Raw genomic sequence first — 16,293 nt, 5'->3', positions numbered from 1 at the left:
GTTGATAGCTAAAGCAGCCATCCTGCTGGTTCTGCTAGCATGCATCATTAGCTTCCACACAAGGTGCTTCTCTGAGGTGCATCTCAGGCCATGATGTTTTCAATTGATTGTCCATCTGTTGGTCACAAGTAAAGAGAACTTCTGAGGGAAACTTAAGTATTGAGCATTTTATTTCTTGTTCTTGATGTTGTTGTATTTCTTTTTCCTAACGTTATAATATTTTTAATGCCAGCAGTGATTTTAATGATGAGGTGGTCCTGATTTTTCCAATAACCATTCAGATAAGCTTTTAAACATTCTGACCAAGAACACACATAAGGCACTAACAGGTGTGGTTGAACTAAAGAGGCACACAACAGCAGTGCAGCTTTTTCAAAATGAGATGTTAGCTGTTTTTTATTGCAGTGTCCTGTTAAGTCTGACTTATCAGCCACTTTAACAGAAGGATATGAAGACAGGCAACTAAGAGATGATGCATGAGAAATCGGTGTGCGTGGGGGGCATGTTTTGTGTCCAACAGTGCTGAAATGGGCGTTAGCTGAGCTTTTTGAAGTCTCTGTCTGTTGGAAAGGAGAGAAAAAGACGAGGTATTATTGTTTCCCAAATACTAGCTAGTTTTAAATAAAATAAATGGCATCTTGTGTCCATTTCAGGAACTGCTTGCAGTTTCTTGAATTGAAAACTCTTCATACTTAGAGTCTTCACAACTTCTGAAAAAGCACATCAGTTGTACATAGCAGCTTGGTGGTAATAAAAAGAAAGGCCTATTAACACACCATACAATGCATGTCTGTTACGTGCTTTAGAAAGCAGTTTTATTGTTTCAATGCAACTATTAGAGAAATATTAAGTAGCAGAGATGTGAGCAACGTACATCCAAGTCCTCTAGAGTTTGTTTTCGCTAAATTTATTCTACCTTTATACGTAACTATTTTTCTGAGTGTCCATCTGAAATACCAGTATCCATTTCGTAGTTCTAAATTCTAAGTTAGTTTTGAAAGAATGCTCACTTGTCTGCTCAGCAAAACATTAAAAGAACAAAACAAAAAGTGGGCATTCTCATAGTGTCCAGCTGGCAGGCCATGTAATTGGCCTGTAAACAACTTGCATTAATCTCTGAGAAGTGATTTGCAGTGGTAGCAAATTATCTCTGTGCTTATTATGGTAAAAGATTTCATTATAGCTCGCATAAAAGCAGATTTTGGACTCATAAAAAGCATTTATAAAATCCAAATGCAGAGGAAATAAAATGTTTGTGGCTCTCCTATTGCTGTTAGTTGGTACAAGGCACACTTTTCAGACAGCTGATGAATTCTCTTACGTATTCTGGAAAGTACAAGCCTTGTCAAGCTGCTTTGGATGGGAAAAACTATATTTTGGGCCTAGGGAGAGGCTGGGTCTGTGTTTTCAGTTCCTTTTATCCTCTAGTGCTCAGAAAGAATATTGTCATCTGGAAAATAATTGCATTTTCTTCTGTTTATCTCTGCTTTTCCAAGTTACATTGTTTAAAAGCAGTGTTCACCCCCTTCCCCCCCATTTCTGGTAAGTTCTGGTTGGGACCGTTCTCGAATGGGGAAGCATCTGCTGTAAATGAGTCAATTTAGAGTGAAGACTGAAGAACAGACTTCTTAAGTCACTCATCAATTTATATCCACAATTTAAAACATTTCATGTATTTCTTTTTTTATTCTTTTTTTCTTTGAACTTTACAGTTATTTTTCAGCACCTGTTAGAGCGTTTTTGGTGAGGAAAAACAAACAAAACAGCTATTAAATATGTTTACAGGCATTCCTGTTAGTGTTATGGTTGTAGAGGTTGATAACAGAGGGAAGAACTGCTCAGCAGTGACAGTTGTTTTACACTGTTTTCAGTGTAGAGGCAGCTGTGTGATGTAGGCATTCAGCTGAAGAATTTTTATTTCTTTTGATCTGAACTTGAAAATAAGGTCTGTATTCCAAAGCTCTGATCTTGGAGGTGTATAAAGTTTGGTATGTTACAGACAGAAGGGGAATTGACCCCACACTGAATCAGTGGTCGTTGTCCCAGAGAAGTGGGCTGGAGGAGGGGATTGTACTTGTTAAATTAAGCTGTATTAAGTTCAGCTGTTGTTAGACTGCTGCCTCCTAAGAATATGACACGAATCCTGACTTTGAATTTAATATTTATCATTAATTAGGGAAGTGACTTGCTCCTTTATTTACAGACTTCATCAACATGAGCTGCTCGTTAACTTACCCATCACTTGCTATTCCTTGTTGGTGATAAGCTGCTGCTCAGAACACAGATGTATGAGGTTGTTCCATATGGTGCTTTGTCTAATGAATCCATTAGCTATCCTTGAGAAAATCTTTGAGGTTTTTTTCTTCTTGGTGAAAAGTCCATCTACAAACGGTGGGACAATTTTAGATTGTGTATGGTGTATTTCATAGTTGTATCGGGAAGGTTTGTATCTAATTACAGAGGGTAAGTAGCATTTCACAAAGCATTATCAAACTTGTTTTGAATTTTGAGTAAATGGGACTAAATATTGTTTTTACCTTGATAGCAAAGACTGCAACCGTGCTGTTGGATTTTCTGCAGTTCTAAATATAATCTGAAGTTCAGAGGTTTGGTTGTAGAAAGCCTAATTGGACCCCAGTACACTTAGAATCACATGTAGGGAAGCTTGTTTTCATTGGTCCTAGCAATGCAGCTAGATAAAAAATACAACACATGTTGCCATTTGTAAGGTCTCATAAAAGTGTGCATCTTATTGCTACCTTCTCAATGGGAGCTACTTATACTTCCAAAGCTGTTTAGTTTTCTGTTCTCTATGACACTGTTGTACTTGCTAATGTTTCATGTATGAAGTGGATAAAATATATCCTGTACAAGCTGCCAACTGCTTTAAGTTGCATTATAGCTAGTATTAATAGTGTGTTTGAAAAGGCATTCTGTTAGAGCTTTGTGTTGGAAAATGTTACTCATGTTACTGTAGATGATTTTAAGGTAATGCTATCTAAGAAGTATTTCTTGTTTTGCTTTGGAAGCTGTATGATGTATTACCTGTGAAAACACTGCAAGATGCATTTCCTGGAAACATTTAAGGAGATGTCACATGTGCCTCACTGTCAAAAATAGGTTTTCAACTTTGAGGTTTGCTTGTAATGTGTAAACATATATATTTGAATCTCTTAATAGGTGTGATTAAAACAAATTATTCAGCAATTAGAATCATGCTAAGTTAGACTTCCTTTTTAGCTGCTTGTTAGCAAGACTGCATTGCCAGCTTTCACGTGACTGCTGAAGTTCTTCTCAGCTCCCCAGTCCATCTCTTCCCCGCATGTTTCCCTGCCAGGACCCACTGGTGCTGCTGCTCTGGGCAGCCTGGTGCTGCTTGCAGGATCTGTCCCTGTCACCATGCAGCTGTGAGCAGCTCTCAGCAGGACTGGTGTTGCACAATGAATTTTTCAACACTTTGTACTTAATATCAAATTCTCTAATGAGCCAGGCAAACATTGCACGTATATATGTGGAAAGTGACAACAAAATGGAATTGGAGTGGGTGCTCAGTGCTGTTTTGCGTGGCTTCTTGAAAAATCTGTCTTAAGCAGCTTAAATTATTTATTGTTGTCATGTTTAGACTGTATTAGAAATAATTGCCGATCTGCATAATGGAATAAATAGTTTTGGATAGCATTTTTACTAACCAAGATAAAACTGAGGTCTAATAATGCAATTCTGCAGATTTGTAACACTTTTAACTCTTTAAGTGCACGCTGTTTTTAGCACCAGGCATCCTTCTCGTGTATGTATGAGGTTGCCATGGTGGGATTCACATGGCAGTTTTCCTGGAGGAAGCTGTTCCTTTAACCGTCACCCGTCCTTCCTCCTCACCTGAGCTCGAACAGCACGCAGGCAGGAAACTGTAACAAGATTAGGATCATGTGAAGAAAAAGAGACAGGGATGTGAAAAAGGGAGAGGCAGTCTGAGAGCACCTCCTGCAGAAGCTGTCATTTAAGGCTGCCTTAAAAAAAAAAAATAAAAAATCGGCAGGGATCTTAGCTGTGCGTTGCTATTTAGAAAAGCAAGATTGTTTTAAGTCACAACTTGCTTACCGTAGTGTGTCTGCTATTGCTGTGCAACCATGCTGCTGCTTTACACCTTCTTAATTTCTTTCTTAGAATCAATCTACCGACGTGGAGCCAGAAGATGGAGGAAGCTGTACCGAGTGAATGGGCATTTGTTTCAAGCCAAACGTTTTAACAGAGTGAGTACTGTTGTATAAAATGTAGGGTTTTGGTAATGCTCTGTGGTAATTGTTTTCTCAGTCCGTGCTCTCTGTATTTGAGTGGTGGAAAAAATAAAAGGAAAAGCAAGATGCTTATTGATGTGGCTTTTCAGTCTGCAGCGTTATTCAGGTCAGAAAAATCAGAAGGCTCAGCCTATGTGTCTGATGGTGGCAATTATTTTTCAAGTCTCTAAAAACTATTTTTGTGAATATTTAAACTCATGGGCTTAGATGAGTGTTTCTCCTTTCCACCCATAGCGATTAGGCTGCCTGAATGCTGCGTGATCTTTTGCCTTCCGTATATATTGTTATTTTTAGGTATTACAGCTCTTGATGTTAGCTCGAACTGTTTTGAATTGGTGGTATTACGTAATCTAATTAAGAGAAAAAAATCTGTGTTGAGCTAAAATACAAGTGCATTAAGAGTCTGACTTAATCCACATGAGCCAGTGAATGTAGCTTTAAGGGTGAGGCTCCTCCTTGACTTTTATCCCATTATGTCAAAGTATTGCAGCACATACAAATGTCATGTACGCTTTGGGGAACTGGATAGAAAGCAGAGAACAGTGAGGTGAGTTAACTGTCTTTTTCAGCAGTACTCTATGAAATTTGTACTACTGCCTGGATGGTTTTTAGGTTTTTTTTTTCCTTAATGTTCCCTATCCCAAATCTGCATTTTAAAAGCAGGAAAAGCCCCTTCAAAGTCATTATTTTATCAGTGGCTGTGTGAAAAACATAGGTTATTTATCTGAATTAAAACAAGCGTTTGTGTAATGTACTGTTCCTATCTTTTTTGTAATTCATAGTATGAAACATTCCACAAATTTTATTTAGGCGTTGATTTGGTACAGAGTTAAAACATTTAATTGAAGCACTGTGGATACATACATACATGCCATGTTAATAATCCACTGTTTATAATCCACTAATAATCCACTAATATAAATAATGAACTTTTACAGAAATGGGGCTAATGATGAATAAACACATGACAAATTGGAAACTTTGTTAGCGTACTTATTTGTCAGCAATACTGAAGAAGACTTTGTTATAACTGTTCCTGTAGAAATTAAATCTTAAGGCAGAGCACAAAATAAATCCAACTGAAACAGTAATAAAGTTGATGTGAATTTCAACTCATTATTACCTGTAAATTTCAGTGTCATGTTTCATAGTAATGTGTGCATTTCTGAACTAGATACCAAATTTTAACTGAATTTTGAAGATTGCAATATGAACTTATGAATTCATTCACTTCTCACAGTAACTATTTGAAACATTAGTTAATTCAGTTAAACGAACTTCAGTTAATTCAGGTAAACGAACACATCTGAGCATCTCAGTGATTAGACTATAATATTGGTGATTATGATCTTGTTGAACATGATGTGAAAGCCCACAGTTATTTCTATGGTTATATGCATTTTGGGCAGGCACGAGGGATACTTGTATTATTCACAGAATCTGACAGTTGCCCTTTTGTCTTTTTTTTTCCTGCTTGCCTGCATCTAACCAAAGTAAATGAGATTTTCTTGTATGCTGTTTCCAAGCTCTAGGACATTTTATTTAGCCTTCGATATTTTTGCTGCCAAACCCATACAAGGGTACTGAGAGCAGTCTGCTGGAGCAGGATTTTTGAAAGAAGTGGCTGCAGATGTCCAAGGCTTTCTGCCCTGGCACTTTCTCTTGTTTGTTTTCCCCTGGACAGCGTGGCTTGGATTTCTCCCAGTCGAGGAGTAGCTACATAGCTAAATGGAATGTAGTTAAACTTCGTTTTCTACGGCTATTAAGATATGAGAGGCAGTATAGAGAACAGTTTCTTTTCAAAAAGCGTCTAGTCTCTGATTATTATACTACTGGAAAGGATTCGTAGTAGTTTAATGCTTTTGGGCAGGGCACCATGTATGATTCATTAGTCTGAGGATCTGAATAACCACACTAACTGCAGTTTGCTGGGAGGAACAGACTTGCACTGTTCTGTGGCTTTGGGACAGTTGCAGAGTTCTGAGCCTGACATGGGGGATGAGTGCAGGGCTGCCTGAGCGGCTTGCAGGATGATGGGCAGTATCGTTACCCCATTACAATAATCACAGGAGAAAGTCTGCAGATAGCAAGTCACCTTTTGGCAGCCTGTGCACTGTATTTAGGGAGATAACTGAGGGTAGGTCACTTCTTGGCATAAAAGGATCTATTTGCTATTTGGCAGTTTGGGTAAAGTGTATAAAATGACCACAGCACACATACACTGGAAAAACTATTTAAAGAGGTGCCTTGTTGAAGTCAGCAGCAGAATGTCTGACTTACTACTTTGTCCTCATTTTGATTTAATTTATTCAGATGCCATTTCCAGACACGAAGAAAAAAGGCCATATATTTCAGATATTAAATAATGCAACACGCAGAGGTTTTAAATCAGACTTGATAGATAAGATTTTTAATTATGTTTTCCAAAGTTTCTACTCATGTTCTACCTCAGAAGTATGTAAATGCAGATGTGGAACAGTCTTCGTATTTTGGTTTGTGGAGTCCTGTAATGTTTTTTGCCAGTTAGGATACTTCTTTACACGTGTGGCACAATTTCCTTTTGTTTGGGTAACCTCTGTCAGTACTTGAAGTTTAAAATACACTTGCTCTCTGAGAATGATATGCCGGCGTTGGTGATGTGATGTATTCCATGTGCTTGAGACATTTGTTTTCTTAACATTTTACTAAATTCTAAGTGTGAAGTACGACCTTCAGATATTAGTGAAATGCTGGGTATTTTAAAAACTATTCAATGTCTGTTAGGAAGTGAATAGGGTGGGACCTTGTAGGGTGAGCTCTTTCTGCTAGCTAACTGCCAGCCTACAGAAGGGAATTGCTAATGGGGATTGATAATGTGCATTCTGCCTTTTAGAGAGCGTACTGTGGCCAGTGCAGTGAAAGGATATGGGGTCTCAGCAGGCAAGGCTACAAGTGTATCAACTGCAAATTGTTGGTCCATAAACGTTGTCACATACTTGTTCCACTGACCTGCAAAAGGCATATGGTGAGTTTGTGTTTAAGTTTGTATTCTAAAACTAGTATGTCTTACTGTGCCCTGTTCTGCTAATTCTAAATGTGTATCCTAAGTGATTAAACACTGTGTATGACTGTAGATTCATAACACTTGGTGGTAATCGATTTTCAGTTTCCAAAAGGCCTATGGAGGATAAGCCTTTAGATTGTGAGCAGTAAAGACAAAGTGAGAAAAGAAACCTTGAGAAGTGACAAAGTGTGTGAGCAAGCTTGATTTTTGACTTGTTCATGTAGACAGTGTTTCATTTTACAAATAGATAAAGAGTTGTCACTGACAAACTTAATGTTTGTTTCTTAGAGCCTATGGGGATGTTTTAAGAACTTAGACATTCACTTAGAGCTTATTTGCACCTCTGTGCTGGGTTTCGCCATCTGTTTCTCCAAGACTTTTTGCTTTTCTAGTGGCATCCCTACTGTCTTTCCCAGGTTTTTAATGTTAATCTGTGTCCCTAAACTTTAGCCCTTCCATATGCTCATCACAGATTTTTAACCAGTGTTTCACTTTTTTTTTGTATCATCCTTTTTGCTAACTGGAAGCTTAAGCCATTATTTTTTCTCACTGGTGTTAGGTATAGCTTACCTTGCCATTGTTGGATTATTTGCAGTTTATTTGTACATGTATTCCTTTATGTACTGGAGTCCTCATTATGAGCCATGTAGGATTTGTGGATGAGACCAGTGTCCAAACATAATATAATATTACTTGGTATTGTGATATTCATCAAGTCATTTGATACCTTTGCATAATGAATAAAGGAATATGCCACTGCTCTAAAGTGAGTGTGTAATATCATTTGGATATATATTTAATTTGTTGCAGTTCCACATAAAACACTCAGAAGACTTGAGAAGAATTAGTTTGAACTTTGCAGTACAGTATATTAATTTCACTTTTAGGAGATGATTAGGCACCTGTTGTAGTTCGAACGAACAGTTGGAATGTGTTAATATTCTGAAATACTTTCTGTGAAATCCAGTTTTTTTTCTTGAAGCTACAAATGTAGGGTTGTTGCAGTTGCATGGGAAGACCTTGTGGCCTAAGAGGGTTTGCATGAGCTGATGTTGTTTTTCTGTGTGATCTGTCTGTCTTCAAAGGATTCGGTCATGCCTTCCCAGGAACCTCAGTTAGGTGATAAAAATGATGAAGTTGACCTCCCTTCAGAAGAAAATGATGGAAGTGAGTATTCTTCTGTCAAGTTGGAATTCCTGTTTTTCCTCATGTGTAGTATAGTTACAGTATTGCGATCTGAAAATCTGTGAACATCTTTGTTGCTGTAAAATATTTTGTTCACTGGTAGCTTTGCTTCCTCTGATATCCTTCAGATGATGAGATCTTTAACCTTGTTATTAGAAGTTGCAATTGTCTTTTCTGTGTTCAGTACTGAAGAGTTAAGCAAGCTCTCTAGGTAAAGTTCTCTTCATGCTTGCAAGTGTGGTGTGGTAGGGTGGATCTGTAGACCAAAATAGTTGATACACACAGCCCACTTTCCAATGTATGTTTTCTCAAAAGATTACTTGAGGCTCAGAAGCTCCAGTTCCGTCCCCTGGACTTTGATGCTCTGTAGCAAATTCATTACAATAAGTTTCCTTTAAGCGTGTCATCTGATTCAGATTTATCCTCAACTTATATGTTCTGAAACCATTCCAGAATATGATTTTAAGTGTGGTTCTGTTGGCAACAACAGATCTGACCTACAGTGTTAATATAAGTGTACCTCTGAGACTTTCTGAAGGTTTCCTAAATTGTGCAGAATTGGGATTATTCCTTCTAGATCAATACTTCTGTGGTTTAACCTGTCCCAGGTCTGGGGCCCATTTATCCTTCCTAGTCCTCGGTGTTCATTGCTAAGTTCCTGGCTGTCTCAGAGTTGGTTATTTCTGCAGTGCCCTTGGTTAGGAACTACTGTCAAGATTAGAAGAATAGAGTAGAAAAACATCATCAACTGTCCCACGGTATTTATAGCAAACTGCTAACCCTTAACTACTAAATTATCTTACCATTTGTCACTTTTTGAATTATTTCTAGTAAGGCCTTAATCACACTACTGTTTGACATATTTTCCAGTTCCTTACATTCCCTCAAACCGGAAGCATGACAGCATTAAAGATGACTCTGAGGTATGTCGTAAAATTACTTTTGTAATTCACTTCTATGCGTTCTTAATCATACACTTTTTATGAAAAAGCTAATTATATTTGAGCTGTTTTTTCTGCTACCACTTAAATAAGAGGACTGAATTTTCTTTCTGGAAATGGTTTTTAAAGCATTTTGTTGGATTTTTCTGATTTCTTCTGTATACAGCTTTTGTCATCTGAGTCACGATGTGAGAGAGATGCTTTATTCCCTGCATTCATGCTAAAACAATAGTGATTTAGCAGATTGTTTGGCTGTATAGGTTCTTACAGCATGTGGTAGCTTTGACATTGTTGTCTGCCCTCTCTAATGGATGTACACCCCTTCTCACCCTAGGGCTACCTCTGCAGGCTAACATTAAGAGAGTTGGTTCAATCTGGTAGTACATTACCTATCCAGCTCTCTGGATAACTAATAATTTACAGAGAGCTCCCGTGGAAATACAAGAAAAGTACCATGTACTTAAGCTATTTTTTTGGCTTTTGTAGAGGTTCTGACACAATCTCTTCATACTGTTATTGCTTTAAAGCAGTTGAATTCTAAAGGATTTCAAGAAGCTGCTTTTAAAAATGCTTCTGGCATATTTGAATTAAATGCATTTTACAGAACTGTAGCAGCTGGTTTGTTATCCTACTTCTAAACAAACCTGTACCTTCTTTCCTCTACCTCCACTACAATACTTGTCACTACTATTAATTTACACTTGAGTAGTTCTTGCTCTTGGGTGACTGCCTTATTTTCCATCATGTGTCTTTAGAATTTGTCTCAAATTCAGAGATGCCAAAACGTGAATTGTTGTTGTTATCTGAAGTTACTTATTTCTGCTATGGTAGTGCTCAGGTATTCACTGTTTGCATTTAAATTTTTGATGGATGCTCTTCTGAATTACACTGATCTAACTTTCTCATCTTGCTTTTGAGCTTTACTAAAATAATTTAAGGTGTCCTGCAAAGAGGATGTGGTATTCTGGTAGCTTTGTTGAATAGACTCTTTAAGCTCACAGCAATCTCTTCTAATAGCAGTCAATCCTAGATCAAGATTCTTTATATAAATGCTTTACTTGGTTCAGCAGAACACTGATCTGTCTGCAAGTACTGTAGCATGAGGTCAGATAAAAATAGGCAATAGAAGTATGTCAAAGCACTGTGTATCCTGGTGAAATTTGGAAAGTCAAAATGTGTTGTATATGTGAATCTTTAACTACTTAATCTGAAGTCTTATATCACATAATTCCAGCAGATAGTGAAGATCAAGTTTATCTTTTAGAATCAGTAATGAATTTAAAAACAGCATTCTTTGTGGTAGAATATTTTCTGCCAATCCTCACATTTCAGAATATAAAAGATGGTCTTTGCTCAGTGCTAAGTATAATTCTACATAGCCTAAAGTTTAAGAATGACTAAAATGTCACATCTAAAAGCAACGCCTTCTGTTTTCCTGTAGGGAGTACTTATATGATTCATTGAACAAACTAGTGCAAGAACAAGAGAACAAAACAAATACCAACAAAATATTTCTAAATAAGTTACTATCAGCAATTCAAATCTGTATGACAGTGACAACAGCATGTAAACTCAGTGAGTTCTGTCCAGTGGTTAAAGACTTTTTATCTGTAATAGTTGCTAGAAAGAGAAGGTACTTCCATAACAGTTAACTACTTGGTTTTCTTTTTTATATACAGGATATCAAACCAGTCATTGATGGAATGGATGGAATTAAGATTTCTCAGGGGCTTGGGCTACAGGACTTTGATTTAATCAGAGTTATTGGACGTGGAAGCTATGCCAAAGTTCTTTTAGTTCGGTTAAAAAAGAACGATCAAATCTATGCGATGAAAGTAGTGAAAAAAGAATTGGTCCATGATGATGAGGTAAGTCTGTGTTAACTGCATTCCATTGCATGTTTTAAAAATGTAGTGCTGTTTGACAAACATCATTCAAATTAGAAGGCAGCAGAAATCTTAGAAAACAGTTCTGTCATAGGAGTTTTACTCGCTTTTGAACTCATCTGTCACTAATTGTGTGCTTAAAGTGTAGAATCAAGATTAAATTTGAAATGTCTCTCATTTTAATAAAACTATCTTAAACTGGGGAGAATGCATATGAAGAATGTTCAAACACGAGTGTGCTGATCTGTACACTTACGTTCACTTTAAAGAAAACAGCACAGATAAAGTGAATCCCAGTAAAGGAGAAAGGGAGGTTTGAACCACCTGCAGTGCCATAGAGCTGGAACGTGCCATGTTAAGTAAAGGAGTGGGGGATGGGTTCACAGCCCTGCTCAGACAGTGCTCTGAGAGACCTTGCAGAACAACGCCATACGTTGTCAGGCTGCCAGCTTCAGTGGCACACTGCAGTGTGACATGCTTGTGCAGGAGTGGCAGCATGTATGAAGAGGTGTATGAACTGTGACACCAGAAGATATTGGAAGAATATGAAATTTTCTCTGCTTGATACCGTTAATGTTAGCTTACTAATGTAGTACTCGTGCACTATACATATGTACAAGTGTGATGAGTTCAGTTTGGGATCTCTTAAAGGAGAAATCATTCGTTTAAACAAAAAGTGGACTTTTTTTTTCAAAATTGAATGTAGGGTTCGTATTTAGACCCACATTTACCATTCTGAAGTATAACATCTTGAGCGTCTAAACACAAACCTTTCAGATTTGGTTTTGTTGGTAATTGTTCTTGATTCCCTTTGAGACTGTAGATACTCAGCCAGATGGGTTGTCCTACGGTTGAAGTCTTTGTTTCCCTTCATACAGTTTTTCACCAATTGTTCTTGACAGGAAGGCCTGAATTCTCAGCATCTGTCTTGGTTGTCTCCAAATTGGTTGGAGAGCTGCAAGTATCTGTTAGAGAGTTCTTGCTACTTATGTTCCTTGCTTTTTGGCAGGGTACTGAATGTTCATAGAGCAGAGCATGATCTGTGTAATGTCTTGTATCTACTGCTAGAACCAGTTGTCCGTAAGGTTTTAATTTCTTATGGTTATAAGAAAAATGACGAAATGCTTTATTATGGATCTGAATTTTGCAAAACTTTACTAGTATCGGTCAAATTTTGTTGTATTCTTAGATTGTATTGCAGTGTGTAGTCAGAACTTCTGTTGAAGTATTAAAGGCAGTCTGTGATACTACTATGGGTGATTTTGGTTGGACGAGCTCATCACATTTTGGTTACTTCATTGCATTAACTTCAAGTATCAGATGAGCAAACGAAGCTCAGTTATTTAAACCCACTGAGTAATTGTGCTGAAGTGTTTTCTATTTTCCTCCAGATTTAGTCTTTTAGTCTTTCTTAAGGACATATGTAAGAACGCTATAATACAAGGGAGGTTAGATGTAAACAATTTGTTTTCATAGTGGTTGTCTGGCAGAAGTTCTGATTGTTCAATTATTCTATTTCAGGATATTGATTGGGTACAGACAGAGAAACATGTGTTTGAACAGGCATCCAGCAACCCATTCCTAGTTGGTTTACATTCGTGCTTTCAAACAACAAGTCGGTAAGAAAGATCTGAAGTTTTGTTTTGAAAACAGCAATCGTTGTACTGCTTCTCGTAAAGGAAATACAACCACTGCCGTGGCAGTCAGAAAACTTTGGAAGGGTTCCATTGCTCTGCCAAAGCCAGTTCAGAGGGTGTAACTTAGTGCAGTGTGGAGCAAAATGCAGGGATTTCCTGTCCGTAATATTAATCAAACACTGCTGTCTTTTGTACTGTTTTTGATAGTGCTACAGATTTCACAGCAAACAGTGGACAATTGAATGAAATGGCCTTTTCCTGCTTAGTCTGGCTTCTTCATTTTTATTTGCTTTTAAATAAGGGAAGTGCTCCTGCCTAATGTGGGTCAAAGAAGGATTTTTTTTTTTGCCCTCTTTCCTAGTCTTAAGTAGTTGCGGTAACCATAAGAAATAGGAAAGTCAGATTCAAGAGTGGAAGTGAAAATGGTTCAAATTGGAAGAATAGCAATAGTTTTCTTCCTACTGAGAATTTTACTTGGAAGCCATTAATTCTATTATATACTTTCAGATTATTTCTTGTCATAGAATATGTAAATGGAGGAGACCTTATGTTTCATATGCAACGGCAAAGGAAACTTCCTGAAGAACATGCAAGGTATTTTACTAATCTAGCTGTTGTGGTTTTCCTTCAGTTATTTCATGTTGTATGAGATGCTTTAGGAAGTTAATTCTATCAGAGAATATGTATAGCCAAAAGGAAACAGAAGGTTATTTTTAAAGAATAGAATGTTGTGCTATGGTAATGTTAACTTTTTTAGAAGGATATCTGATTTTTAAAGCAAGCATACAATTGATAATTAGCAGACTATTTCTGTGTATTTTTGTTTAGTGCTTCATGTTCAGTTAACGTTTCTTTGATGTGTTGATAGTTGATTAATAGAACTTAAAATTACATTTGCCATTCGTAAAGGAGTGGTTTTACAACATGAGTTCAATACCTTTGTGAACAAATGTAGTTTCTTTTCAGTATCCTGTTCACAGAAAGAAACTCGTTTTGTACAATCTGAGATTTTTCTCTTTTTCAGGTTTTATGCTGCTGAAATTTGTATTGCTCTGAACTTCCTACATGAAAGAGGCATAATCTACAGAGATTTAAAACTAGACAATGTTCTTTTAGATGCTGAGGGTCATATCAAATTAACAGATTATGGCATGTGCAAGGTAGAGTTTTCTTACCTTACTTTTGTCTCTTCTCTCTTTTTGGTCACTATTTCTCTGGTTAAACTTTTAAGGCCAATACTGTACCTAGTGATATCAAGGGAAAACTGGCAGAAGTTACCCTTTGCTTAACACCAGTGTTATTGAGCCCAGAATTTGGTTATGGAATAGCAATTTAATGCTGCAAAGTAACTGAAGCATAGGACCAGATTTGTAACTTCTTCCTTCATGTTTTTTATGCCGATCATTTTGCAGGAGAGAAGTTGACCTTGACTAAGTTCATTTCTTCTGTTCAGTTTTCTACTTCAAAAGTAGAGACAAATCTCTAACTTTTTTTAAACTGTTTTATGTGTGTAGGAAGGATTGGGCCCTGGTGACACAACGAGCACTTTCTGTGGAACACCAAATTACATTGCACCAGAAATCCTAAGAGGAGAAGAATATGGTAAGCTGAGACTGAACAAGCTGATGTTATAACTGAGCACAAATCCCTATTAGATTTTTTGCTTTGTTCAAATACTGTTGTTACTGGATTTCCTCATTTTTGTGCCATTATACATTGAGAAAATTTAAATGCATGCTATACTGTACAAGTTTGCAAAAGAAAAGCAACCTTTTAATTTCAGAAGAAATTCATTTTGGCTAGTTTTAATTCCTACTTTTCCTGAACAATGGTATCAAAATCAAGCCCCAACCCTTGATGTACTTGACATCCCAGCTGCTGTTGTTCCCCAGGCAAGGTTATGGAATGCTGTGACAAAGTTCATTGTTTATGTAGAAGTCACAACTATAATCTTAACCAGTGTTGTTGTTATAAACTGATCTGATCAGTAGGCTGGGTTGTGTACGGATGCCTACAGAATCTATCCAGGTTGCTTTTGTGGTCCAGATTCCTGTCAAGTTTCATCCAGTGATACTGATTGTGTAGAGCCAGACCATTCATCTTCACACTATGAGAGAACCCTGAAATTTGAGGAGCAGCTTAAAATCTGCTGTGTAAATATTGACAGGGTTCAGCGTGGACTGGTGGGCTCTTGGTGTATTGATGTTTGAAATGATGGCAGGAAGGTCTCCATTTGATATCATTACTGACAATCCAGACATGAACACTGAAGATTACCTCTTTCAAGGTATAGGTTTTTTTTCCTTGATTTCACTTGGGGGGGAAATAATGAAAATTAACAGTTGCAATAGGACACTCAGAATTGTCTTCTGTTTTCCTTTTCTCATATTATCTCACAGCTGCTAGCAGGTCTACAATGTATGAAGTATTTTTAAGGTTTCATCCTTGGTATTTATTTTATTGAACTGTGATGAAATAGCCTGGAATTAGGAACCTTTGTACAGGTGATAAAAGCATGTCAAAGAACAGAAGGAAAGCCAACTAAAATTGTATGGAATTATCAGTAGTTGTTTAAAAGCAAACTTTTACATATGCTAAGGACACAGAATGTTTTATTCCCTGTTTATGCTACAAATAAAAAGGTCACGTAGCTAACATCTCTTTCTGAAAGCTTGAAGTTCTGGTGCAGTAGTTTGTATTACCGTAACTCCTTTTGTATTTTCAAAAATTACCATATGTTCCCATTTTCCAAAGGGTAACATATCTGAACAATACAGTGTTTGTATTAAAATAATGGTCAATGTCATAAAACAACAAAAAACCCACCAATATTATTGTTTTTAAACCTGTGACAGTTATTCTTGAGAAGCCAATCCGGATTCCAAGGTTTCTTTCTGTCAAGGCCTCCCATGTGTTAAAAGGATTTTTAAACAAGGTAAGTAACGTTCTCTTATTTTTAGCATCTGGTATCTGGAAGTCAGAGCTTCCTGTTGAAAGGAATACAGTTAAGAAGTTAATCTGCTTACTATTAAGAAAATCTACAAAACCTTGGCATCCTGTATGATTTAAAAAAAAAAGACCAACCAAACCACCACCACACAACTTGTTAGTTGTGGAGAACTCCCACATCAGACTTGTTTCAAAAGCCTGCCCATAGTTAGAAGTTATTGTAGACATTTATAAGCTCTTATCTGTAATCCTTAATGTTCATTGAATTAAGTTCATTGAAATCATAGAACCATTATCATTCAAATGGGGGGGAAAAAAGATATGAATTATACATTACTAAATCTAATTCTTTACTAT

The 16,293-nt window shown here is 37.0% G+C and overlaps 1 protein-coding gene across 9 annotated transcripts in view; it reads left to right on the top strand.

Moving 5' to 3' along the window:
* PRKCZ (protein kinase C zeta) overlaps positions 1–16,293 on the top strand; it is a 40,622-nt gene that overhangs the window by 14,487 nt on the left and 9,842 nt on the right. For all 9 annotated transcript variants that reach the window (XR_005841406.2, XM_046903234.1, XM_015297105.4 and 6 more), the window contains 11 exons: positions 4,165–4,250; positions 7,168–7,299; positions 8,424–8,505; positions 9,394–9,446; positions 11,144–11,332; positions 12,872–12,969; positions 13,495–13,581; positions 14,012–14,147; positions 14,502–14,589; positions 15,155–15,274; positions 15,843–15,922. Coding sequence is in view for 8 of the 9 variants with exons in the window: in XM_046903234.1 (XP_046759190.1) it covers positions 4,165–4,250; positions 7,168–7,299; positions 8,424–8,505; positions 9,394–9,446; positions 11,144–11,332; positions 12,872–12,969; positions 13,495–13,581; positions 14,012–14,147; positions 14,502–14,589; positions 15,155–15,274; positions 15,843–15,922 (1,151 nt within the window). In the remaining variant the exon portion in view is untranslated. The remainder of the gene's footprint in view (positions 1–4,164; positions 4,251–7,167; positions 7,300–8,423; positions 8,506–9,393; positions 9,447–11,143; positions 11,333–12,871; positions 12,970–13,494; positions 13,582–14,011; positions 14,148–14,501; positions 14,590–15,154; positions 15,275–15,842; positions 15,923–16,293) is intronic.

Source organism: Gallus gallus, chromosome 21 (genome assembly GCF_016699485.2).
Source record: "Gallus gallus isolate bGalGal1 chromosome 21, bGalGal1.mat.broiler.GRCg7b, whole genome shotgun sequence".
Lineage (NCBI taxonomy): Eukaryota > Metazoa > Chordata > Aves > Galliformes > Phasianidae > Gallus > Gallus gallus.
The sequence above is the reverse complement of the archived record's forward strand: the minus strand, read 5'-3'. Positions and strand labels throughout refer to the sequence as shown.